Here is a 26987-nt window from a genome sequence, read left to right on the forward strand (position 1 = left end):
CTACATTCCTTAAATTAGACACTCCTGTAGACAAAATTAAATCTTGTTCACCTGATCATTCTATAATCACTTATTACTGTGTCTGTGAGAAAAGTAATTTGATTTTAAAAACTTGTGGTTGTAAATTACTAGTGAAAAACACTAATTTCAAGTTGTCTTGTAAACTTTGTCCGATGCTTTACTCGAGTGTGATCCACTGCCATATTGATTTATCTACTTCTTAACATCACCTACTCTCTAGAGAATAAGTGTTTTTCTCTCTATGTTCAGGAATCCCAGACCACTAAATGCATAGACCAGGGCAGCAGACAGATGACACATTTTAATTGCTTCAATTCATAATGACCATGCCCTGTATCATATTGAAGATACTATAATAAATTTAAGAGTGAACCATATTCAGGAGTAAGACTTTGGTTTTGTCTAAATCTATTATTCCCCGAGATTCTTTATATTATATATATATAACTATCTAACTATATATATAACTGTATTATATAACTATATTATATTATACTTACTTTTCATCACTGTTTACTCTGGTAAGGTTTTTTATTTTTTCCAGTTGAATAATCTAGTAAGTAAAAATGTTAAACTAATCAACAACAGTATTTCCCACCTATGATGTATGAGATGGAGTTAAAGGAGATCACTTCCTTCCGTAGAGAATACAAATAAGCCCTTCCTTATGCTTTTGACTTTGATTTCAACAATTTCATATGTTTTCCCAGAGTGTGGGGGATGTATTTTTGGAAAGTGGCACTGTAGATATGGGTATCACCATTTTCTCAAATCATTGAGGTTTTTCCCTTATATGATCACAAATTATTGCAAGTCATTTCTGTGGGATAAATTCGATGACTTTTGCTAAATATTCTGTTTCATAGTTTAAATATGTAGAAAGATTTTTATGTTACGTTATTTATATCATGAGGCTTCTATTCCAGAGAATTAGGGCAAATCATTGTTTGAGAGCAGTTACATATTTTCAGAGCTTCATAGAAGAAGTGGTAACATTCAAAATGGTGTTTAGAAAAAAAGACTCAGTTTCTCTTTTTTCCTCCAAATTTTAGTTAGAAATCAATTAATACACTTTATTTTGATCAGTTTGTAATGGTGATTAGGAAGAAATGGTCCATGTCCTTACAGGACCCCAAGAGGTATTTCAGAGAGTTACTTCATTTAGAACTTAAAAATATGTCTCTCTAGTTCATAACTTCTAAACATGGGGAAGAATCCTGAACGTAAAAAATAATATGAAGGGTTTCTAACTACTCAAGATCTGAAATACAGTCCCACTAAACTTCTGCTTCGGAATGACTGATTAATGATTATGAGTAATCAAACAGTAAAGTGTTCATAAATGAAAGCTCTAGCAGTGCAGTAGACTGAGATCATCTAAAAAACTTGTGATTACAAACACTTCGTAATACTGGATAAAATATTTGACATTTTAAAACAGTAACTAATTTTGCAGTCAGTCAAGGAGAAAGGATTATTACCATGTGCCTGAAGCAAAGCAGTGAAAGTCAGAGGGTAGCTCGTGTATGAACGGATGCTGTGGCTGCCCCAGGGATTCTGCGTGAACACGGAGCTTGGAGACTGATGTCTGCATCAGACAGAGATGAAGCGAAGGCCTTGGTCCCAGACGAGGTGCAGAGCTAGGACTGACACATGCCTGCCTCCTGCATAAAACCAGGACCTTTACTGTAATGAAAAGTTAGCCTGGAAAAATGCCACCAGCACAGAGTGAGTACAAGAAACATTATTTATTAGTAAGAGGAAAAGAAATCTTCCCCTAAGAATTGTATTCTTTTAGCCTGCATGTCATGTGAGCTTTTGTTTTGCATACCACATGCTGACCTAGAAACCATCAAGTAGAAAAACAGCCCTGGGGCTCCTCAAAGAGTAAAACACAGAACCATCCTGAATGCATGGAACCAACCATCTAGACTGCCAAGGACTTTCAAGCCCTGCTGAGGACATGCTCACTTAAATACCAAACATACAGGGCAACAACCAACCAAGAATGAGTATGAGCAGATTGTAGTCCATGAGGCAGAGTCAGCCTAGGACATGATGGCAGTGTTTAAACTTAAAAACTAGGTGTAATATAACAACATGAAAAAGATGTAAAACAGGTGTGTATGAGATGTTGACAACATAGAAGAAATCACACCCTAAGAAAATAAAAGACTTATTTTTTAAAAACAAATAGTGTTGTGCCCAAGTTTGTAAAATCACCCCAAAACACCCCAAAACAAGCACCAGAGACTGCTAGGGAGACCGAGTCACAGCTGCAAAAGCAAAGGGCCCAAAGGGCCTTTATTACAAGCTTAAGCTCGGGCTCACAGTCTCCACCCTACCCGCTGGCTACGTGGAGAGAGGCCCGAACAAAGGCAGGGCAGGGCCTTTTATGCCTTTGGGAGGGGGAGTTACAGGAAATGATGACAGGTGTACAGTGATCCAATCCCTGCCCCCCATCAACACTGGCAGTTGTGGGAGCCAATCACACCATCCAGAGCACTGACCAATCAGAGTGGGCACGAGACACCCCACGTGGGGCGTGACTAGGCCCGCCTCTAGAAAGGTCAAAGGTATCAGCCAGCCTCCCCCAATTGGGCTCCGCAGGAGTTGTCCCTCGTTAATGCGCGCCCTTTCAGGAGAAGCCCGCGCCTTCCCCTTTAGGCTGGATCAGACCTGCAGCCGTAGGGGGGAACGCTCCCCCATGGCCTCCGGCAGCCACAGGGCGGGCATATCTCCACTGCGGAGGTGCGCTGTGACCGGTTCTGGGAAGGCTGGGACTGCCCGGTGGTGAGGGCCGGATCGGACCTGCATCCTTACAATAGAAAGTCTATAAATAAAAAATATAACTTTGAAATAAAAAACTCAATGGAAGAGTTAAAATGCAGGTTAACCATACCCTAATTGATGATAATAATCAGGGTCCAGAGACGGAAGTAAATGATAAATATAAACATTGTTGAGTTATGGAGCAAGAAGTAGGAGTCTCAGAAGGAGATATGACAGAAAACAGGGAGAGGCAACATTTGAATAGATAAGGGGTGACAGTTTCCCAGAAATGATGAATTCATGTTTATGAAGTACAACAATGTTAGTGTGCTACACAAAACTAAACCCATTTAAACATACCATGTGGAGATTGGAGAACATTAAAGACAAAAGATTTAAAATGAACCAAGAACCAGATACTTGAATGCATAACTTTTAAAATAAAAATATACACAATGCACATGCTCTCAATGTATCTTGATCCCTGTTATATCATGTGTAGCTTGAAAGAACTATGGATTTTCTTTAAAGGCATTGTTTATGCTCTATTAATGTAATGTATATGCGAAGTTGGCATTCCATTGCTGATAGGATCTCTCTTTCTTTTTTTTACTGTTGACTTTATTTTTGAGAGAGAGAGAGAGAGAGAGAGAGAGAGAGACGGCATGAACCGGGGGAGGGGGGGAGTTAGAGAGAGAGGGAGACACAGAATCTTAAAACAGGATCCAGGCTTTAAGCTAGCTGTCAGCACAGAGCCTGACATGGGACTCGAACTCATGAACCGTGAGATCTAGACATGAGTCAAAGCCGGACACTTCACTGACTGAGCCACCCAGGCACCCTATGATAAGATCTCTTTAAATATGAATATGCATGAAAAGGGATTCATATGTAGTGGTTTAGATGTGAGAGAGACTCCTAGTATCTATTGTGAACTTTGAGAAAACAGCGTCGGTAACCATAAAGCAAAACCTGGACTTTGGTTAAGGGATTGCAGTTTGGAAGCTGCTAGCAGGGGAAAAGCAAATGTAAAACTCACCTTTGGATTTGCTTACCCTGCATTTAGGAATGGACATCTGCCCTGGCCTTGAATTTATGGTGGGTCTTTTCTAGTTGACCACTTTGGAGATCTGTTTTGCATGACAGAAACTACCCATTTTGTTTCCACAGGTCCTCTGGCTTGAAGTAATCAACATCTGCTGATAACAAATTATTATCATGAACATTTTTTTAAGGGGGTCAGCTTTGTAGGTTGTGGAGTTATTGCCAGATGTACTGAAAGGCCCACATTTATTCTGTAACAGACTGTTACCTCTAGGAAGACATTGCATAATTTTTTTTTCTAGACAGTTTTGTTCCTTGTGTTATAAGAAGTAACTTCATAAGGCAATTCATCCTCGCCTCCTAGAGAGTAAATCATAAAAGGAAACCATTTTCTTGAGTCCATTCTTGTTTTTCTCCCTCCTTTGTAAAATATGCTAAATATCATTGGATCCAGTTGGATAAAATTACCACTTGTGATTGCTCTTTGTTTAGGAATCCTCTGCTGCTTTCAGTGCAGTGGGAAGTGCTCATCCAAATGCCAAATTCTAGTTAAACTTTGGCGTCTAAAGTTGGTGTGCTGTTCAAGACTCTTCAACCATTGGGATTGATTGACTCACGTTTCTTGCAGAATGTCTGTTAGCAGCAAGCATGTAGGACTGAGTGTTTGTTACAGAGACCCTGAGCATACATTCTTGCAGCTGTTCTCTACCTGGATTGAGTAACTCAGCGGGGACAAAGGGAAGGAACAATGCCAATTAGAGTTATTTATGTTCAGTGCAAGTGCTGCTTCTGTAGAGGATGAATTGAAAATATTTACATATATTTGGGGGGAACTAACAGTTTTGAATACCTACCTTGTAGCAGGCCCTTTTCTAGCTGTCCTTCTATAGTTTGCTCTTCAGAGTGGCCACCTGGCTATTTTTAATGTCCCTTTTATAAAAGACAGTGCTGAAACTTAGACATGTTAAGCAATGTTCAGGCGGTTACATGGCCGGTAAGTTGCTGTCAGGCGGACAAACAGCAGCACATCTTCGAGAGTGCAGGCTGGCCCAGGTGGGCAGGAGGCTGTGAGGTTGCCATTGTCTCATGGGGACTTGAGAGAGCACAGGTGGGCTCTGATCCACTGAAGCAAGACTGCTGTCCTGTGCTCGTTACATCAGGTTGTTCTCTGGGTGAGAGGAGGAGGAGGCAACGAAGGTTATGATGAGATCCCCTCTGCTTTGTCTTTCTACTGAAATCATCATCTTTGAAGATCAAGCTTTAGGGGCCCCTGGGTGGCTCAGTCAGTTAAGCATCTGGCTTTGGCTCAGGTCATGATGTTACGGTTCTTGGGTTTGAACCCCTATCAGGCTCTGTGCTGACAGCTCTCTTCTGTCTTCTAAGTGCTTCATACATATTACCTTATTTAATACTTTTTAACAAGCCTCTGAGCTATCTACTGTTATAATCCCCATTTTAGTGATAAGAAAGAAGAAAGCACCACAGCAGAGAGGTTAAGTGACTTGCTAAAGATTACACACTTAGTAGTTGACAGAAAGAGGAAGGAAGAGAAGTAGAAGACTTCATTTTATTACTTTTGCAGATAAACAGGGAAACTAGGTTTTAAAATATAGCCAATCTTTGTCACCAAAGAAAAATTATGAATATGCAAAAACTCCATAATCTGTAGATTACTTACTAATCTTATCAGATGGTCCACTGATGATGGCTCTTCCAAGATGACAAGAGAAAGCTTTCTTTTCATCTTCATTTCTGTCCGCCTTGTGGGTGAAGTTGCTTGGGTGCGGTAATGCAGGCTGTCTCGGAAAAACTGACCTTCCGTGTGAGGTGTGAAAGTGAGGATTTCAGTGCATGATCTGCATGATTTTTAAAAGCATTTTCCATGGTGTTCATGTGACAGTGTGTATTACCAGAAATCAGTGATGGTGTGGATACCATGTTCAGACTGACTGCCCGTTCGAGGCAGATTTCATCTTCAAGTTCAAGTACCTCCGGTTTGCAGCACAAAACCTTCACACAAAACTGGGAAGGGAGTTACCAACAAAATCATCTTGAGAGTTATAATAAGAATTGGAAATAACATGATTTATAAAGCCTAAAATTCTTTTAGGTAAACTGTTAGAGATAAACCTAGTGTTTATTGTTACTATGTTGACTTCTTTGAAGAAGAATTGGGCATTGGAAGGTTGAAGAGTGGCTGGCCGTGGTGACCGAAAAGCTGGTCCCTGGGCACAGTGAGAATCCCCACCACTGCCCAGGACGTTTTCTGCAGAACATCTTTTCGTAGAGGGCATTCAGGGCCAGACGCTGTACTCTGTTTTGCAGAATGCATACATTCCTTCATAAATATTTGTTTAAGCTCCTTTGATGTGCCAGGCACCATATTTTGTTGATTCTAAAGTTCTATCAATTGTGAAGCCTCCCCTGATATTTTATTACATTTAAAACACAAGCAAAAAATGCTATCAGTTAAACTATACTTTAGATTTTTGTTTTGTATCTATTGAAACAGCTCTTTATACTTAATGAGATACAGATTGGGGTTATATGTAACTCTTACGCACATACCAAAAAAGGAAGTCTATAGAAAATAAATTTGGTTAAAGTATTCCCACAGCCCTTTCACATCCAGAAATGGACTTTCTGAGTCTATGTTTTCCCCAAAGGAGGTGTCCTCTGTGTCAGAAAGAACAGTGGATGCAGCATTTTCTTAAAGAACTTGAGGATCCCGGGATAGACCAAATCCTGTTGGCGCTGGGCTATTAAACAGGACTTTGCAACCATGTGGAGCTAGCCTGTTTTGATGGACAGTTCCTGGTGTTTGCTGTGCTAGAGTTAGGGTAAATGGCAGGAGACATGGGGCAGGAGAGATTATGAGGCAGAGGATATCCTTGATGGTGTGCCCTGCACTTATGAGGTTTGAACTTTAGTCTCTTGCTGACTTTAAAACACAGATAAGACTACGACAGTCTTTTATGTACGTTAGCTCCTTTAATCCACATGGCAAACCTGTGCAGTAGGGTCTATGTTTTCTATCTGTAAATGAGGAAGCAGAGTTTTAAAAGCATAAGGTGCCGTCTCATTTTATGGCAGTCAAGCATCTGAACCAGAACTTGAGCTCATAATGGTCAGTTTATCTGGGCTCATGTTTGCTTGCTTGCTTGGTTTCTGCCTCTCACTGTCTTCCCCTCCAGGAGAACAGCGTCTCCATGAGGACAGGGATGTAGGCTGTGAACAGTGACTATGGATTATTCACCATTAAATGTTTGGTGAATGAGTGAGTCAGTGTTCGCTTTATACAAACTGATGTCAGTAAATTGGCCTTATCTCTGAGATGCTTTTCTTTCTGGGCTTCATATGGTGTTGATAGACTTTGCCACCAGGTTTGCATCTTGGTTCTTTCAGAAACACCACACTATTGGAGGGGTCTGTTCTTGCACATCAGGTCATCTGATTAATTCCAGGAACATGTGGTGTGTGCTTGAGCCCTAAAGTGGTGCTTGTTTAATATCTGTAATAATCCTACAAACAAGAAAATAAGAATATAAGCTACTTCTTTTTTTATATTGTGTTGATATAAAACCCATGAGAATTTATCTTTTCTATACTTACTAAAATGGTAAGAGGAAAGGCTCTTGGATTTTTATGTAAGTTCAATGAAAACAGTTTTATAAAAACTGAACTTCCTAGACCAAAGCTTATTATATCTAGGAAAATCTTAAATACTTAAGTGAAATAATCCAACTTAAAATGGAGAAAATGAGAAAGGAATGGTTAAATGAAGATGGTCTGAAAGTTGTGTATTTTTGATAATAGAACCTTAATTTAGACCAAGTTGTGTCTAGATAAACCTTACAGTCAAAGTCTTTTAGTTACTTGTCATTATAATCTGTCTTCTGAAAGTTAGATCAATTTTTTCAAATTGTATTATAATCCCCCTTCTGCCCAGAATGGCTTAACAGTTATCTTCACCCCTTTTTACGTGTGAGAATCTGAGACATACACACTAGAAAATTACAGTGAGAGGTAGTCATTAAAGAAACAGTGTTGCACATTACGTGATGTAAACACAGAGAATACATAATGTATTTTAAACAAGGAGAATATACTAGCAGCTTCTTGTCTAAACACATCTACCAGAGGGTGAGGATGTGGTTTGCAAATTTGGCTATTGAATCACCAGGATTAATTTTAAAAATATAGATTCCCTAAGAATTATGAAAGTCCAACTAAATCAGAATTACCAGGGGTATTGCTTAGGAATAACATTTAAAAATAATCCCAGGGAAGGGGTGCATTGGGGGGCTCAGTCAATTAACCCTCTGACTTTTGATTTTAGCTCAGGTCATGATCTTACGGTTCATGAGATCAAGCCCCATGTCAGGCTCTGTGCTATCAGTGTGGAACCTGCTTGGGATTCTTTCTCCCTGCTGCTCTCCACTATGCACTCTCTCTCAAGAAAAAAATAAATATTAAAAAAATTTTTTTTAATTCCACTAGTATGTTGGAATTCAATTGTTTCAGCTACTTTAGATTCACTGTGAAAACCGGAGTTAGGAATTAAACCTAATTTAAATCAAGGAAACAATTACTGTGTATTCATCCAAGAACAAAGCTGTGAGATTAAAACATTCATTTTTATACCTAGGATCCAAAGATCAGATAGTACCAGATAACTTGGGAAATATTGTCTTTTTATTTAGCAAATTCTCATCAAATATTACTGTATACAAGGTGGTATTGATATATTTTAGGAGGATAAATGATGTGTCTGTATCTTATGCTTGATACAATATCAGGAAAGTAATATACTGTTTTCTGAGGAAGTATGAGAAAAATGACCTTTTAGATTTGTTTCTTAAATAAAAAATAGATGCAGTAATTTTATGTTTGAACTAGAGGACAAATAAAGCTTATTTTTTATCTTCATATTGACCTTCTTCCTGATTTGAATTGTCCGTAATTTCAGAAAATACGGAGTAAGTTTGTTCTTATTCAGATCACCCAAGATTTTATGGGGTAAAATTACCCAAGGGGTGAAAGTTTTCTCATTAAATAAGCTCATTATCACTTAGCTGGCTTTCTTTTTCTAAATATTATGAGGTTTTGAAAAAATTTTTGAAATTCTGCCTCCCATGTTATAGTAGAGTAGATTATCTTGCATTCATCCTATTATAAAACAACTAGATTTTTCATAAAACAATTACTTTTCTGGCCTTGCAGGAAGTAAGGGGAGTAACCAATCCAGCCCCTGTCTGTGCACGTAAATACACACATACGAAGGCACAGGCTAGCAGAGTGGCATCGCACGGTGAGTTCTCTTGAAAGGCAGAATTCCTGAAATCGGGGTCTGAGGCTCCTCAGTTAACCCCGGTCCCCTAACTATTGTGCAGATTGGTGATCCTTGATTTGAGTGTGTATTTGTTTAATTCACCCAACACAAGATAAGCTCCATGATGGGTAGGAGTCAGCAGAAACCACATGCAAAGTATATACCATCAAAGGAATTCTTGTAAGGATTAACGAGGAGTATAAAATGGTTTTGCATGAATTGTGTAAAGAAATAAAGATGGAATCCCAAAAGTGAACAAGCATAAGAAAATTGTTCAAAATGAGCAAGCATATTGAAAAAAACAACAAAACAGTAATAAAATTTTCATAAATAAATAAAAAAAACTATTGTGCAGCTAAAAAGATCAACAGACCGGAATTACCTCTGGAAGATTGCATGTAGCCTGAGACAGATCTGCCTGTAAGGGAAGAGAAATTAGCTGTAATCTGGAAGATAGACACAAAGAAGCTTCTCAAAATGCAGAAAGAGAAGAAAGACAATCCTTATCTCCTATTGAACCCATCACCCTAAACATTTACCCTCTGGTGACTATTAGTGTGTTCTCTATGGTTAAGAGTCTCTTTCTTGGTTTGCCTCTCTTTTCTTTTTCCCATTGAATCGTTTATTTTGTTCTTAAATTCCACAAACAAGGGAAATCATGTGGTATTTGTGTTTCTCTGACTGATTTATTTCGCTTAGCATAATACTGTCAATTTCATTCATGTTGTCACAAATGGCAATTCATTCTTTTTGACTGCCAAGTAATACTCCATTGTATATATATTTACCACATCTTCTTTACCCATTCATCTGTCTATGGACATTTGGGCTCTTTCCATACTTTGGCTCTTGTTGAGAGTGCTGCTTAAGCATTGGTGTGCATGTGGCCCTTTGAATCAGTATTTTTGTATCCCTTGGATAAATACCTAGTAGTGCAATTGCTGGGTCATGGGGTAGTTCTATCTTCAACTTTCTGAGGAACCTCCGTACGGTTTTCCAGAATGTCTGCACCAGGTTGCATTCCCACCAAGAGTGCATAAGGGTTCCTCTTTATCCACATCCTCGCCAACATCTGTTGTTTCCTGAGTTGTTAATTTTAGCCCTTCTGATGGGTGTGAGGTGGCATCTCATTGTGGTTCTGATTTGTATTTCCTTGGTCATGAGTGGTATTGAGCATCTCTTCATGTGTCTGTTAGCCATCTGGATGTCTTCTTTGGAAAAGTGTCTATTCATGTCTTCTGCTCGTTTTTTAAAAGTTAATTTGTATTTATTTTGAGAAAGAGAGAGTGAGAGCGGGGGAGGGGCAGAGAGCTGGGAGAGAGACAATCACAGGCTGGCTCAACATTCAGTGCAGAGCCTGATGGGGGCCTTGAACTCATGAACTGCAAGATCATGACTTGAGCTGAAATCAAGAACCAGAGGCTTAACTGACTGAGCCACCCAGGTACCCCTCTTCTGCCCCCATTTCTTACCTGGATTATTATTTATTTTTTATATGTTGAGTTTGATAAATTCTTTATAGATTTTGGAAATGAGTTCATTACCTGATACGTAATTTACAAATGTCTTCTCCCTTTCTGTATGTTGCCTTTTAGTTTGTTGATTGTTTCTTTAGCTGTGCAGAAACTTTTTATCTTGATGAAGTCCCAGTGGTTCGTTTATGCTTTTGTTTCCCTTGTATTTGGCAATGCATCTGAGTAAGAAGTTGTGGCTGCTGAGATCAAATAATTGCTGCCTTTGCTCTCCTCTAGGATTTTGATGGTTTCCTGTCTCACATTTAGGTGTTTCATCAATTTTGAATTTATTTTTGTGTATCATGTAAGAAAGTGGTCCAGTTTCATTCTTCTGTATGTTGCTGTCCAGTTTTCTCAACACCATTTGTTGAAGAGACTGTCTTTTTTCCATTGGATGTTCTTTCCTCCTTTGTTGAAAATTAGTTGACCATATAATTGTGGGTGTATTGCCGCTTTAAAACTTTTTTTTCTTTATGGCTGTATTTTGCCAGTTTAATCACAGTATGTCATAGCGTGGATCTGCTTTTGCTTGTTTTGATGGGAGTTCTGTGCCTCCTGCATTTGGATATCGCTTTCCTTTTTCAGGTTAGGGAAGTTTTTAGCTATTATATCTTCACATAAATTTTCGGTCCCCTTTTCTCTTTTCTTCTTCTGAAACTCCAGTAATATGAATGTTACTACATTTGATGGGGTCACCGAGTTCCTTAAGTCTCTTCTCCTGTTATGTAATTCTTTTTTTCTCTCTTTTGTTCAGTTTGATTACTTTCCATTAGACTGCTTTTTTAGTCATAATTCATTCCTCTGCTTCTTCCAGTCTGTTGTTCATTCCATCGAGCGTGTTTCTCATTTCACTTATTGAGCCCTTTATCTCTGATAGGTTAGTCCTTATCTCTGTGTTATGGATGTCACTCATGCTTTCCACTCTATTCTCAATTCCAGTGAATATCCTTATGATCATTACTTTAAATTCTTTATCAGGTATATTGTTCATATCTGTTTTGCTCACATTTCTGGTCATGACCTTCCCTTTTGCTTCTCTGTAAACTTCTCTGTTTCCTCATTTTGTCTGACTCTCTGTGTGTTAGGAAACTCAGCTGCATCTTGTGCACTTGAGGGTAATAACCTTCTGAAGAAGAGGTCCTGTAGTGCCCTGCAGTGTAGTGTCCCCTGTTCCGCAGGGTCTGGCACTTCTGGGAATGTCTCCAGTGTGTGCTGCATGTGCTCTGCTGTCATGTTCTGGCCACTTTATCCTTCAGGCCAGTCTTCTGCAGAGGCTCTCTGTGCCTGCTGTGGACAGTGTTTGGTCCCTGGCTTGAATGTGCTGAGTTTTAACTAGGTGTGTTGTTGGTCTGCTTGTGAAATGGGACCTGTCACCACCTCCACTGGAACTGAGGCTCCACAAAGTTCCTGTGTCAGGAGACATGGTGAAAGCTAGGATGTGGGCCTGGCTTCTCTGGGAAGGGAAAGAGGTGCTGGAACGGAGACAAGCGTGACTGGGAAGGGCACTTTCACTGTAGTGTGTGTGTGGGACAGTGAGTCTTGTGGAAGGCAGTTACGTAATGAGTTGGCACTGTGCTTGTTCATGCAGGTCGCCCTGTGCTTACACCAAGAAGCAAAGGAGGGAGATGGTGCCAGTTAGTTCCTTTGTTGCTGGAGGGGTTACTCTGTGAAGGCTGCCTCTCTGGGACATGCTCTGAGATGAGCAAGTAGCCTCCCCTGTGTGCCCAGGCGTTTCTCAGATGGCTGTTTCTGTGCTGTCCGCCTCCAGGCTCTTTGCCTGCCTTCTCCCCAGGAGTTAGGGCAGTAGTACGCTCTGGGTCCCTCTCAGCCAAGCCCTCTGATCTTTGAAACTCCAGGCTTTACGTTCCCCTAGTGGCAAGAACTCAGGAAATCTGGCCCCTCTCACTTCCCAAGCCAGTTGCTATGAGGTCATTTTCCCCATGTGCTCCCTTGTGTGCTAGTCTGTCCTTCACCCTTCTCCATGACTTTGGCGTTCTCTGCATTCTGGAGTCCACAGTCTGTTTTCCCCCAAACTGCATCTCCACACTTCCTACCTTCTTCGATGTGGCCTTTTCTCTCCCTTTGGTTGTGGAGTGTGTTCTGTCAGTCTTCAGGCTGTTATCTGGAATATTTAGGATGATCTGACAGTTATCTGGTTGTGTTTTCGAAGGAGGCAAGCATACGGTCCTCCTATTCCACTACCATCTTCCAATAAATAACAAATTGCTCTTCTTTTAATGTTTATTTATTTATTTTGAGTGCAAGAGAGAGTGAGTGCACAAGTGTGTAAGTAGGAGAGGAGCAGAGAGAGAGGAAAAGAGAGAATCCCAAGCAGGCTCCTTCCTGTCATTACAGACCCTGATGTGGAGCCTGATCTCACGAACTATGAGATCATGACCTGAGCCAAAATCAAGAGTCAGACGCTTAACCAACTGAGCCCCCCAGGTGCCTCCAGCAACAAATTTCTTAAAGATAGATCAGTTCATACTCTGTCTCCCTCTCTCTCTGCCATACCCTGGCTTATGCTTTCTCTCTCTCTCAAAAATAAATAAACAAACATTAAAAAAAAGATCATTTCAGTCTCACTCCAGGTTACAATGTAACCTTCATACATATTCCAAAATAATATAAAGAAAGAACATTTTAAGAAAAGTTTATTCATCAACATAAATTCAAAAATTTCCAAACAAAATATTAGTAAACCAAACTTGGCAGTTAAAGTAAATAAGCTTTGTGATTCACCACATCAATAAATTAAAATGGAAAATATATGTGCTCATCTTTGTAGAGAAGAATTTGATGAATTTCAATATTAATTCATGATAAAAGTCAACAAAATAGGAATCTTCCCTAATCTGTAGGAAGATATTCTTAATATTGAAATTTGAATACATTCCTTTTTAAATTCAAGAGCAAAATGATGCCCACATCACTGCTCCTGTAAGCATGTACTGGACCCTTAATAAATAAAGAAAAGAGATAGAGATAAAAATGGCAAGTTTGTAAAGAAATAAAACTGTGTGTGTAATAAGTATTACAGCATTATTCACAATATCCAAGATATGGAAACAACTTAAGTGCCTATGAATGGATGAATGAATAACAATGTGATATATATATATAATGAAAAAGAAGGAAATCCTGCAGTATGCAACAACATAGACCAGGAGGGCATTATGTTAAGTGAAATAAGCCAGACAGAGAAAGATAACTTCTGCATGGCATTGTTTATAAGTGGACTCAAAAACAAACACGTGGATGCCAGGTGGCTCAGTCAGTGGAGCATCTGACTTCGGCTCAGGTCATGATCTCACGGTTCAGGAGTTTGAACCCCACATCGGGCTCTGGGCTGACAGCTCAGAGCCTGGAGCCTGCTTCAGGTTCTGTGTTGTGTCTCCCTGCCTCTCTGCCCCTCTCCTGTTCCCACTCTCTCTCTCAAAAATGAACATTAAGAAAAAAATTAAACACACAACTCATCAAGATAGTAGAAAAATGGTTGTCAGTAGCTGGGGGATGGTAAAAATAGGAAGAGGTTGGTAAAAGTGTACAAACTTTCAGCTGTAACAGGGGTAAAGTCTGGGTATCTAATGTTGGTAACACTGTATTGTGGAACCGAAATTTCCTAAGAGAGTAGATCTGACATGTTCGCACCAAAAAATAAATAAAAAGTAAACTTGTGCTGTGATGGGTATGCTAACTAGATGGGGCTAATCCTTTACAATGTATATGGATTTTAGATAGTCAACATATTTTCTTTAAATATCTTACCATTTTATATGTCAACTATACCTGAATAAAGCTGAAATAACAAAAAAATCTGCCATTATGAGCATAGGGTTGTCCACATAGTAAAACCCTGAAATTCCATAAACAAATTGTTAGAAATAAAAGTTTAGTATATTGTTATATACAGGATCAGCATGTAAAGTCAATTACATTCACTTAGATCAGCAATGAACTGTTAGAAATCACAATAAAAATTACTATTCACAGAAAAAACAAAGCTTATGGTCATTAGGAATAAATGTAGCAAAAAAAGTACATGACTTTAATGGAATAAATTAAAATTGTATTGATAGACATTAAAGATTGTTCATAGGCTTGCAAGCACATACAGTCTTCACAGATATTCAGACTTGACTATTTTAAAGATTCCCCCAAATTGACCTACAAATTCACCACAATTTCGATAAAAATTTCAAGACCTTTTCTTTCTGAAGATGGGCAAATTGATTCTAAGGTTTATTAGCACCATCTTCTAACCAGCTGAGCTCACTGGCCAACCTCGATTCTGAGATTTGCACAGACCCAAAATATACCTAGTGCTCTCCGGAAGAAGAACCATCAGGAGGGACTTGTCTTAACCAAATTTCAGAACACATCATAGGGTTATAATAATTAACCCAGTGGATGTTGCTGTAGCAGACTAATTGAATCAAATTTATATGAAAGAGATGTCTAGGCAAATCATTGAGGAACAAAAATCTTTTATTAAATGGTGCTAAGAAAATTGACCATCTGGACAAAAAAACCCTCACAAACTTTGGTTCTCTACATCACATCCTACACAAAAATCAATTCCAGATGAATTTTAATGGACAAAGCATGTTTTATAGCATGTTTGTAGTTGCTTTAAATTTTTAATGGGCTCAGTCAGTTAAGCTTTTGGCTCTTGATTTTGCTCTGATAGTGCAGAGCCTGCTTGGGATTCTCTCTCCCTCTCTTTCCACTCTATCTCTGTCTCTGTCTCTGTCTCTCTCAAAATAAATAAATAAAAAATTTTAATGACTTTGGAGTAGGAAAGGATTCTACAAAATCACAAAGCATAAATTATAAAATTGATGAATTTAATACATAAAAATTAAGAAACTATTTATCAATAAGTAGAATAACTAGAAAGGAAAGACAGCCCTGCAGGCTGGAAAAAGATGCCACTTATAAAATACTGAAAACGTATTAATTCCCTAACAAATGGACAAAGATACATAGCTTTCTCACAGCAGCTGAAATACAAATGACCAATAATCACCCTCAGTCTCACTAGTAACCTTGAAAATGCCAAAACAATCGCACACAAAAATCTCATTTGACATCCACTAAATAGGCAAAATAAATAAATAAATAAATAAATGAGCTTGATGATATCAAGTATCTATAATGTCAACCAGTGAAGCCCTATACCCAGGTGGTGGGACTACATACCAAAGGGATAAAACCTTGTTAGAAAAAATTGCATAAAACTTAGTAAAAGTGAAGATGACAATACCTTAAAACCCAACAATCTTACTCTTGGCAGGTGGTATTGATAATATTCAGGTTGGTTATTCTAAAAGAATGTTAAAAAATATATACCACTGCACATCTTTGTTACCATCTAAAATTTTTCATCATCATGTCAAATACTTGCAAAAGATGTAATTGCCAATATATTGTGAAAATTAACATTTGGAAATAGAATGGATCTATCACTTTTAAAATTGTATGTTATCAAATCTAAATGCTAGCGATATAATATTCATCACCATTAATTTAAAAATACACCAGCTCTTTAACATTTGCTTTCATCCTTTTACTTGAAATCATGTTTTTAAATAACTGTCACATTACACGTATTTTTTCTTGAAAGCTTTTTATTAATAACAAAGCTTTTATTGTAAAACTTTCTGAAGTTTTCTGAAGCAAAATAAAACCTACATAAAATTTTTAAGGTCAAAACCTCTTCTGAATTATTATTACAGTTAATAACTAAAACAATAATAATAGCTAATTTGTAGGGCATTTCCTATCTGCTAAGTACAATTCGAACTACTTCACGTATATTAACTCATTTACTGCTCACAATACTTTTTAAAGGAACTTATTCTTGTCTGCATTTTACATTTGGGGAATTTCAGACACGGAGAGTCTTTCTCAAGATTTCACAACTAGGAAATAGTGGGTTCAGGATTGGATATTGGACATCTTGGACTTTATTTTGTTTACTAATGACCAGAAATGTGTCTTTTAAAAAGGTGGATGGGAAAACTTTGTGTGCGCTGATTACAGGAGGCTTAGCTTGAACCTTGGGACACTTCTGTAATATCACACATCAGGCAATGCTAGGAATGTTCAGAGGTGTGCTTCCCTTTGTAAAGAGAGGAGTGTGGGACATGGAGGAGGGAGGGGAGAGTCGGTGTGACTGACAGGCTGCACCAGTGTTCTGAGGAAAATCTAGGTGAAATTTTAGGGAAGAGTGCATGTGGATATGCAGAATTGGGAAATCGATCTTAGTAAAACTATTCACGTCTTGCACCTGTTCCAAGTTTTCATGTGCTCCACGGGATGGGTTCTTCAGGTTAAGGCATCTGCCCCAGAGCAAGGCTGCTCAGAAAACGTGCCCAGTATCGCTTGGGAACTTCGTAGACATCCTGGTCACCAGGCCCTTCTCCGGACTGCTGCAGCAGAAACTCTGAGGGTGGAGTCCAGCCACATGCGTGCGGGTGAACATACAGCCTAACTTGGGAGCACCATCGCTATGCCGTAAGTTCTACACAGCTCCCAGAGCAGGATGCCAGTTTGCATGTCATTGCTCTGTTTCATCCAGTTGAAGGCATTAACATTGTAAGATAAAATCCAGTTTTATTTATTTGTTTATTTATTTACTTATTTATTTACTTGAGTATGAGCAGAGGGGAGGGGCAGAGGAGGAGGGAGAGAGAGGAACTTAAGCAGGTTCCACACTCGGCATGAAACCTGACATGGGACTCTATCCCAGGACACACACACAGGAATGTTCAAATTCTTCCTCATATCAAATAGTGGTGCAACAATCCTAAGAAGATATTGTAGGCTGCCTGTAGGTCTGCCCACAGCAGAAAACAAATTAACAGCAGAGGATACTAGCATAGCATGAACCGCTAAATTTCCCTCACATTTTTATGGGGGATGAGGAGCAAGTTCTTTGGATTCTTACAATATGTGCATGCATGGATAGTATCCATTTCTGTGGCTTCATGTAGCAAGCATATAACCCTGTTTTCTCCCAGGCTGTGCTTTCCTCATTATGAATGTGCCAGTATAAAATGGAACAAAGAGGGAAAATACTTAATATTAAATTGGTTGGGCCATTCTTGGCAGAAGGATGAAAAGGCAGACCTCTGCTGACCTTTGCCCTGTCCTCCCCACACTCACCTCCTTGCACTGTGCCCCGCGCAGCCAAGTTGCCAGAACCTGCCAGAACCATCAGTGTCTCCCCACATCCTGCCTTCTCTTTCCTTTTCCCTGTAGCCTGCCTCCATTCATATTTGACTTCGCAAATTTATTTGTTTAGCAAATATACGGTGAGCACTTCTTATGCAGTAAACTGTATACAAGGAGAAGGAAATAAAAATGGTGAGCAACACAGGGTCTTGGCTGATGGAGTCTAGATTTTATCAGGGAGACAGACAATAAATAGCTTTAAAGTTCTGTGAGGTTTTCCTACCTAAAATCAACTCACCCTGCAAGTCTCCTTAAAATTAGTTTCCTGATCCACCGGCCCCACCTCATTCTTGTAGGCACATGGGACAAACAGACACCTACACAAACACAGTCTCCTCAGTATTTCGTACAGCAAAACTCTGACTCAACACATTCTTGTCCTCATTCCATTCCCTCAGGTCTCTGTTGTTTTTGCCATCATTACCACCAGTATCAACCATCATCACCACCACAATCACCACCATAACCACCGCCACCATCATCACTGTCACTGTCACTACCACCACCATCACCATCATCACTGTCACTACCACCATCATCACTGTCACTACGATCACCATCACCACCACCATCACCACCATCACCACCGCCACCATCATCACTGTCACTACCACCACCATCACCATCATCACCGTCACTGTCACTACTACCATCATCACTGTCACTACGATCACCATCACCACCAGCATCACCACCATAACCACCGCCACCATCATCACTGTCACTGTCACTACCACCACCACCACCATCATCACCGTCACTGTCACTACCACCATCATCACTGTCACTACGATCACCATCACCACCACCATCACCACCGTCATCTCGATCAGCACCATCACCATCACTAACTACCACCACCATCCCCACCACCACCATCTATCAGCTTCTAAATAGTACTGTGCAATAGAACTTTCTGCAGATTGGGCACTTGAAGTGTGGTTGGTACAACTGAATTATTAGCTTTATTTAATTGTAGTTAATTTGAATTAAAAGTGAAATTGCTATTTGTGGCTATAAGCTACCATGTTGGTCAGTGCTCATCTCCCCCTCTGCATAAGTTAGTTTTCCAGATTCCTGGCAGAGGCAACATTAATAAGGAACTTCCTATTGCCGGGCACTATCTTAAGCAATTTGCACATATTAACTCCTTTAAACCTCACTATAATCCTGAGGTGTGGTTTAACAGACAGCCTTGTAGTTGAAGATGACACTTTAAAAAAAAATTCTTATTTATTTTGAGAGGGAGAGAGAAGCAGAGAGAGAGGAGACAGAATTTCAGGCAGACTCCATGCTGTCAGCACAGAGCCCAATGCAGGGCTCAGTCTCACAAACTGTTGAGATCATGACCTGAACTGAAATCAAGATCCTGACCTTAACTGAGGTCACCCACGAACCCCAAGATGATACTTTCAAAATGAAACTCTCTCCTAATGATGATAGAAGCCCTGTCAGTTGATGGGAGACTCAGTGGAACCTATATGATCTTATTTGGAATTGACATTCTCTATTTAATTTTTTCATGTTTATTTTAAAATTTTGCTCACAGTCTGTGGGTTTGAGCCCTGTGTCGGGCTCTCTGCTGACAGCTCAAAGCCTGGAGCCTGCTTCAGATTCTGTGTCTCCCTCTCTCTTTGCCCCTCCCCCGCTCACTCTCTGTCTGTCTCTCTCTCTCTCTCAAAATAAGACATTAAAAATTGTTTAAAAATAAAAAATTTTGTTTCACTGGAACAGAAATGATGATGCTCTGTTTTAAACATTAAAAGGATACAAGTTGCTTCATTATAATAAAACTAAGTGTGTTCACAAATTTTTCTTAAGTTGTTATATATGTGATCTTTTCACAGCGACCTGAGGGAGTATTCTGAGTCTTTTATCATAAAGACCCATAAGGCACAGCTGATTTTTGCTTTTATTATTTTTTCCTCTGAGCTGTGCAAAGCTCAGTGCATCCCAGCCCATCCTCTCCCTGCCTGTGATGGACCCACACCTGACCCTGCTAGGAATTTCTGGGACAGAACCTCAACCACTTAACCTAAAACTTCAGGTTGTACAGAAGGAAGCATTTTCATGTAATGAAAGGAGTAAAAAGGAAAGAGAATAGAGAAGGAATTTTCAAGTGTGATTTGCAAAGGGATTTAGTCAGGCAACATTCTGGGACTCAGGGTGGAGTCATAAGCTTCTTGAATTTGGGGACTGCCCCGAATCGGTAGGTACTAAATATATAACTGCTTATTCAAATCCTTGCAAGTCCCATTCAAATAGAGTGATTTCCCCTAGTTTCTATTCTCCCTCTTCACACTTCTTTCTTTAGTTACAATCTTTATTTTTAATCCCTTCCTTATCTGTCTTTCTCTTCCCTTCTATGACCTGTCCTACCCGTTTTCAGGAGGATTAGAGAAGGAAGAATTAGGAAGCACTCATGTTCAAAGCGGGTCTGGAGTTTTAGCATCTCAAGATATTAATTTTACCACAGGCTCACTTCACTCATCCCGTCAATTTGAAACCATTCTTTCGTGATGCTACAGTGCATTTTATGCATCGTGAGGAATGTACTGGGCAATTCATCAGGAAGCATTAAAGGACCAAAGGCTTTTGTTTTGTAGAAATTAAATTGTAGGGCATTTCAGGTGATCCCTGGACTCCGAATCCTGACGCGCTTTATCACAGGTTTTGCTGAGTGAGAGGCAGTGCTGGTCTAGAGCCAGCCTGTACCATCTGCCTCCAGCCTGAGGGAGCTTCTCTCCCCTGGGACGTGCAGGGCAGGTGCAGAGCAGACAGGCACGGAGTGGGAGAGCGGCTGCCCTCCAGCACACTCAGGAGTCTGCGCCCAAGTTAGGAAAAACTTTGGTTTAAGGCTTGGGCAGGGGATGGGCTTCTGAGTAAATGAGAGTTGGTATAAAGTTAATTCATAAAAAACTTACTGTGTGTATTTCTAATAGGTTTGATCCTCCCATTAGCTTATCAGAAACAACAAATAGAAGGGGGAGTTAGTACTTCAGAATTGCTTACCTTTATAGCAATTGCTGTCCGTGTGCATAACAGTTTTATGTATATGTAAAGAGAAGATGAGTTACTAAGTAGAGCATTATCGGTGTAGGAGGAAAATTCCATAACCCCCAAACCCCCCTAGAGTGCTGATATTTCATTGGCAGCCTGGGGTAACGATTGACATTTATGGTGGCACCCTCGAGTAGTCAGAACAAAAATCTGAACCTAACTCTGAAAAGGAGAGATGTATGCAGTGCACCTTAGATTTTAAATCCAGTGTAGATGACCAAGGTGTTCATTCGTACAAGACATGGTGACTGTCAGGCCCCTCACGTGGACCAGCTCGCCGAGAACCATCAGATGTGAGCTGAGGCGCGGCTGCGGGGCAGCCGGCGGACAGGTGGACGCTCTGACCCCTTTCTTGTCCAGCGTCCCTTGGCCCAGCGTCTCCCTGATCCTAGATCATCCTTTGCCTCTCGTCACGCTTCTCCTTCCTGCTCCTCTGCCTGTGCTCCGCCTGCCTCCTGCTCTGTCCGGTGTCGCCCTTCAGAGAGTACAACCCTCCCTGCGCCCCAGGCGGGATGTGCTTCCTAGAGCTGTCAGCCCTCTGGGCGGAGGGTCTCACTGCTCTCCCCACCTGCGGTCTGCTGCGTGGGGCTGTGGGGTGTTCGAGGGCAGGGCCAGGGCCTAGTGATGCAGGTGTCAGCTGTGGGTGAGGTGTCGTACACACTGTCTGAGGAAGTCGATGCTTGGAAGGATGGATGGGTCAGTCTTGCCAACACTAATTCCTCGGCGAGTAAAGAAAACAGCATAAAGCAAGTCTGCTGTAAATTAGGAACAGAATTAAAATGACAGTCTCCCCCTTAGCCCTGTCAGTTGTCACCATGAGGCACTAGGGGCCACGTTCTAAATCCTTTGATTTTTTTTTGAAAGAAGCCAGAAGTAAGATTTTATATGTGAAATAATCTGGTTTATAAAACTCAAAGAATTCCGAAAGGACTATAGACCAAATCTAACTCCCAGGCTGATGGTTTTTAAGGATTTGGAATGAATACAAAGTCAGTTTCCAAGAAACCCTAATTAGAGACTGAACACATTTTGCCAGATAATATACCACCGAATGAAACCTCCTTCCCCATTCACCTCCCCCTCTGCAAAAAAAAAAAAAAAAAAAAAAAGAGTATCATGTTGGTGTCATAAGAGTTTTATTTCTCAACATGGGCTGACAGATACCGCTTCAACACAACATGTCCAGCTTTTAAAAAAACTGTAAGAGAAGACAGTTTGACTTGAGAGTACATGCTTTCAAGCATATGGAAACACAAATTCTGGAAAAAACACTGCAGTGAAAATTCTTTCAGATTACCAAGAAATTCTGTGAGCTCCCTCTTAAAAACAAAACCAACCAAACAGTTCACCTTCAGTTAGAGGTCTTTTCCATAATGTGTCATGGTTACTAAGGCTTAAAGATGCAAAGTAGGACCTCTTGAAATCTGTAGAGCAACACTCCCAGGGAACAACTGACATAGTGCTGCCCAGAGTTTTATAAATAAAATTTTATTTTCATAAACTTCTCAACATTTTATATCCCTGACCACCGAGAAAAATGACTGGATCTCATCAAAACCGGTGTAGCGTACCATAAACTCAGTCTTTGACACCTGTTTTACGTTAGATGTTGCATCTTGTTCCATACTGTTCCACGTTCATCTGAAAATAAAATCGTTTTACTATCACCGCTTCTTCTAGGAAATGTAATACGTCTATCTATAGCTTTGTCTGCCCTTGGGTTTTGCCATCTGCCCAGGGTACTCATACTGGGAGGGGAGATCCAGTGATTCACACCAAGGATTATGATGGGCGGATACCCACTCCATCTCTTCCCAGGCTCAGACTGGGAGCAAATAAACTGCACACCCAGGACCCTTCCTAGACAGGAAAAGATAGGGGAACCAAGAGGAAGCCTTTTGAGAATAATGGGATAAAAGGAGGGTCCACTTCAGCCTGGTGAGAGAGTAGGATGCTATGTGGCAAGATTGACCAGAGAGACGTTTGGAACAGGAGAAAGCAGTTGGAGCCTCCCTATGTTCTATGAACAGCTGGCTCTAAGCTGCAGACGTTCTGCCTGTGAAGACAGGTGAAGAAGGCCGATTTCTCCAACAGGAGAGTGAGGTGTTCAGTCTCCCAGTGAAGGCACACTCCATGTCCTCAACATGTCCCAGGGAATGACTCCACGCCTGAGCTCTGCTGTTCTCTGCAGGGTCCCAGTGGCCTCCTGGAGGGCTGGCACAGAGTGACTGTCCTGGTGCTGAGAATCACAAACAAGTGACACGAGGGAGTCCAGCCTGGAGCAGTGTTACACTGTCGGAGGGATCTTTGTGGCCTGTTTGAAGACTCTGAAGTAGAGAAACCCGACCAGCTGAAGGAGGGCAGTTCTGGGAGGGAGAGGGGAGCTATGCGCCCAACCCACAACCCACGGGAGGAGAGAGCAGGGTTGGGCAGGGAGTGCGGCTGTCTGTGAAGGGAGCACCCAGCTCTAACACGGAACCCTCTGCTCTCTGAGCCTGATGGTTAGAATAACTTCCTTTCATTTTGAGTTAAAGAGTGAGGTGGATTGGCTGTACTTCACCCTCACCGAGGTGAAAGCAGACAGAGAGATGTGAGATGTGGTGACACCGACAGCTTACCAATCCTTGTTCCCAGCCAGCCCCAGGCAGCCCCCGGCTGAGACTGACCGGGCACCGAGGGTGCGGTCCAGGCCAGTGTCTCTCCGAGGAGCTGGGCAGTTCGCCACAGTCCCACGTGTATTTTACACCGAGAGTCAGACAGGCAAGGGAAACATGGAGATCCCGGTGTGCTCAGGCTTTGATTATTCTCTTAATAGTTAATTTTCCACTGTTGCTCACCTTGTAAATAGGCTTAGTGCCTTGGTAATATACCAAGCATGACATAAATGCAAATAAAAGTTTAAAAACATGAATGATTTGGGGCACCTAAGTGGCTCAGTGGTTTAAGCATCCAACTTTGGCTCCGGTCATGATCTCGCGGTTCATGAGTTCAAGCCCTGTGTTGGGCTCTGTGCTGACAGCTCGGAGCCTGGAGCCTGCTTCAGATTCTGTGTCTCCTTCTTTGTCTCTCCTCTGCTCACATTCTGTTTCTCTCTCTCTCAAAAATAAGTAAACGCTAATTTTTTTAAAACACTGTGAATTATTTACAAATCACAACTCTTCTGTCCAGCTTCTCTTACACCGATCCCTTAAATAAACAACAACAAAAACCAAATAGAAGTAAAAAAGAGCAACTTCCACTTTCAGTGCTGCTGTTGAAATGATACAGTTTACAATCTCATACACATTTTCCGTTGTATACAGTGGTCTGCCCACACCGCCCCCCATGCGGGTTCTTCCTTCCTCTCCACTTACAGAACCTCTTTGTGTCCTATCAGGGCACAGTAGAATAACCTATGAATTCAGCTGCAACTCAGGCCAAGTTCAGCACATCTGTTTTTGTAGTTCCGTATCCATCATTCATACCTCTAGTGCCATAAGTATTTAAACCAAATGTGGGAAGTGCTCATGTGAGTGTTTTTCCTGCCAAACGAACACTTACAATAGCATCTAATACAGAGAAAGTATTTTCAAAATGCTTTTTTTTTTTTTGCAACTGTCTTATCTTGCTTTGTATACATCTTATTGCTATGGACTTGACATCTGGAACACAATAAATATTAAGTAATTCTTGATGGACAAGATGATGTACAGGTGCATTTACTCTTCTAGAACTAAGTATGGAAACCAAAACCGATGTGAATATAATAGAGGAGCTTTCTCATACATATTTGGTAAAATATTTTATAAGTTAGTGGACCTGATACAATGTATGCTGAGCTGCTGGGAAGGGAAGAGAGCTGGACACTATTGGGAACATGCATTAGGTGAGTTCTAAAGTACTGATCAGCCTTCTGGATCCTAGTGTCCAAAGGCTCAGGACTAGCGTTGCTGGGTTTAGGCCGTTGTCAGCATCCAGACGATCTGATCGGGTGGTGAGTGGCCAAGGCAGCAGGAATTGACTTAGAGTAAGATATTTGGGTTCAGCTTGTGGTGTCATCTTCATTATTTTTTACTTACTCAGTTTGAACTAGGTTATCACCTATAATAAGGATTCAGGGAGACATTTACAAAGCCTAGTCAGGGAGAAACAAAGGCAAAAAAGGGAAAAAAGAAAGACAGAAACAGAAAAGCTGCCATCGGGGTGGGCAGATGTGGAAAGGTTATAGAGAAGAGCTCAGGGGTGTTACATTTCTGCATGAGACCGGTTTCATTTCTAGAGTAATTGGACAGGGCTAGTTCAGGTTCATGGTTTTGAGCATCAGCTGCTGAGGCAGGCATAGGAGAAGGGACTGACTGTCTTTCTGCTTACCCCTCCCTACAGCTCCTATCTTACTTCCCTTTAATAACCTACTTCCTGAATTTCTGCAAACCCAGATTTTAAACTTCTCTTTTCACATTGACTGAATACAACTTAGTTTCCTTTTTATTTTTGAAGAAAAGAGCAATTTCCTGATTTAGATACTGTCATTTCATTCCTGGCCCTTGAAACAGAAAGACACAATGGAGGAAGTGTTTATATTGTAACTACCATTCATGGTCATACCATCGCATTCATAGTGCCATTGTAGGTACAGCCCAGGACCCAGAATTAGACCTGATCCCTGTCCACTGGGGAAAGACAAATGCTCAGGGCTAACAGGAAAAGAGTAATGCAGGGATTGTAGAGGAAATATGTACACTTTGGACATTTATAATCTAGTTAGCTTGATTTTTTAAATTAGGTAACTTGATAGCTAAGACTGAATTTCTTTTAGAATTTGTTGTTGGAGTCTCAACCACAGCCCTCTTTTTGCTTGGGGCAACAAATAAACAAACATAAATGGAGAGAAGAAAAGTATGTCTTAAAAGCAAAACTTAGAAGTTTCTGGTTCACCTGTTTAGTTTCTGTTTTGTGCCAGAATGGATTGACCAAAGTTTTATTCTTTGGTCCAGATGCTTCCTGGACCATTTTGATTCTTGATGTATAAATTACTGAGAGAGAAGGTGGTAAAAATATTTAGAACCAAGTAATCTTGGACAATTAGAAAATTCTGCCTCATGTTGCTTTATTATTAGTTTTTCAAAAATAGGTCATTAGATCATTGCTTGTTTCAAATATGGTTTGTGTGGGTTTGTCTGCATCTTCTATTTCTTGTTTCTCTTACAGCTAAGGGTGAGTTGCTGAACAAAGAGAAATGTGCACATGTGGTCCTGGCTTCACTTAAAGAAAAATCATACCTTTATAGGTCCTGCAAAAATTTTAGAACCCATTAGTAAATTATATGATCGTATTGATGTAGAACTGTCTAGAGCTTAGATTTTACTTCCCTTGCAACCTTACAAGATAAGCCTGGCATAGTTTTGTGGATTCTGGTGGAGTATACAGCCCATGAACCATGAGATCATAACCTGAGCTGAAGTTGGACATTTAACCGACCTGAGCCACCCAGGCGCCCCATGGCTTCTTTATCTTATACTGGAAGTGTGTGCCTTTGATCCCCTTCACTCACTTATCCCACCCTCTCGCCCCCGCCCCCCAACCACCAGTTTGTTCTCTGTATCTGCGAGGGTTTTTTCCTTCTTTTTTTAGATTCTACATATAAGTGAAATCATAGAGTATTGGGTTTTTTGTGTGTCTGATTTATTTCACTTAGCATGATGCCCTCACGGTCCATCCATGTTGTTGCAAAGGCAAGATTTCCTTCCTTTTTATGGAAGAGTAATATTGCATTGTCTGTCTATCTATCAATCATCTATCTCTTCCATATTTTCCTTATCCGTTCGTCCATCAGTGGGCACTTAGGCTGTTTCTGTATCTTGGCTATTGTAAATACTGCTGCAATGAACATGAGGCTATGTGTATCTTTTTGAGTTAGTGTTTTCATTTTCTTGGAATAAATACCACACGTAGAATTACTGGGTCATATGGTAATTCTGTTTTTAATTTTTTAAGGGAACTGCACACTCTTTTCTAAAGTGACTGCA

The 26987-nt window shown here is 40.5% G+C and overlaps 1 protein-coding gene across 1 annotated transcript in view; it reads left to right on the top strand.

Annotated features, from left to right (window-relative positions):
- The first annotated feature begins 17145 nt into the window (after window positions 1-17145).
- Window positions 17146-26987, top strand: part of TRPC6 (transient receptor potential cation channel subfamily C member 6) — a 90839-nt gene continuing 80997 nt past the window's right edge. The window contains exon 1 of the mRNA XM_029915211.1: window positions 17146-17202. Within this exon, the coding sequence (XP_029771071.1) occupies window positions 17198-17202 (5 nt within the window). The 5' untranslated portion in view covers window positions 17146-17197. The remainder of the gene's footprint in view (window positions 17203-26987) is intronic.

The sequence above is a fragment of the Suricata suricatta genome, chromosome 11, assembly GCF_006229205.1.
Source record: "Suricata suricatta isolate VVHF042 chromosome 11, meerkat_22Aug2017_6uvM2_HiC, whole genome shotgun sequence".
NCBI classification, from domain to species: domain Eukaryota; kingdom Metazoa; phylum Chordata; class Mammalia; order Carnivora; family Herpestidae; genus Suricata; species Suricata suricatta.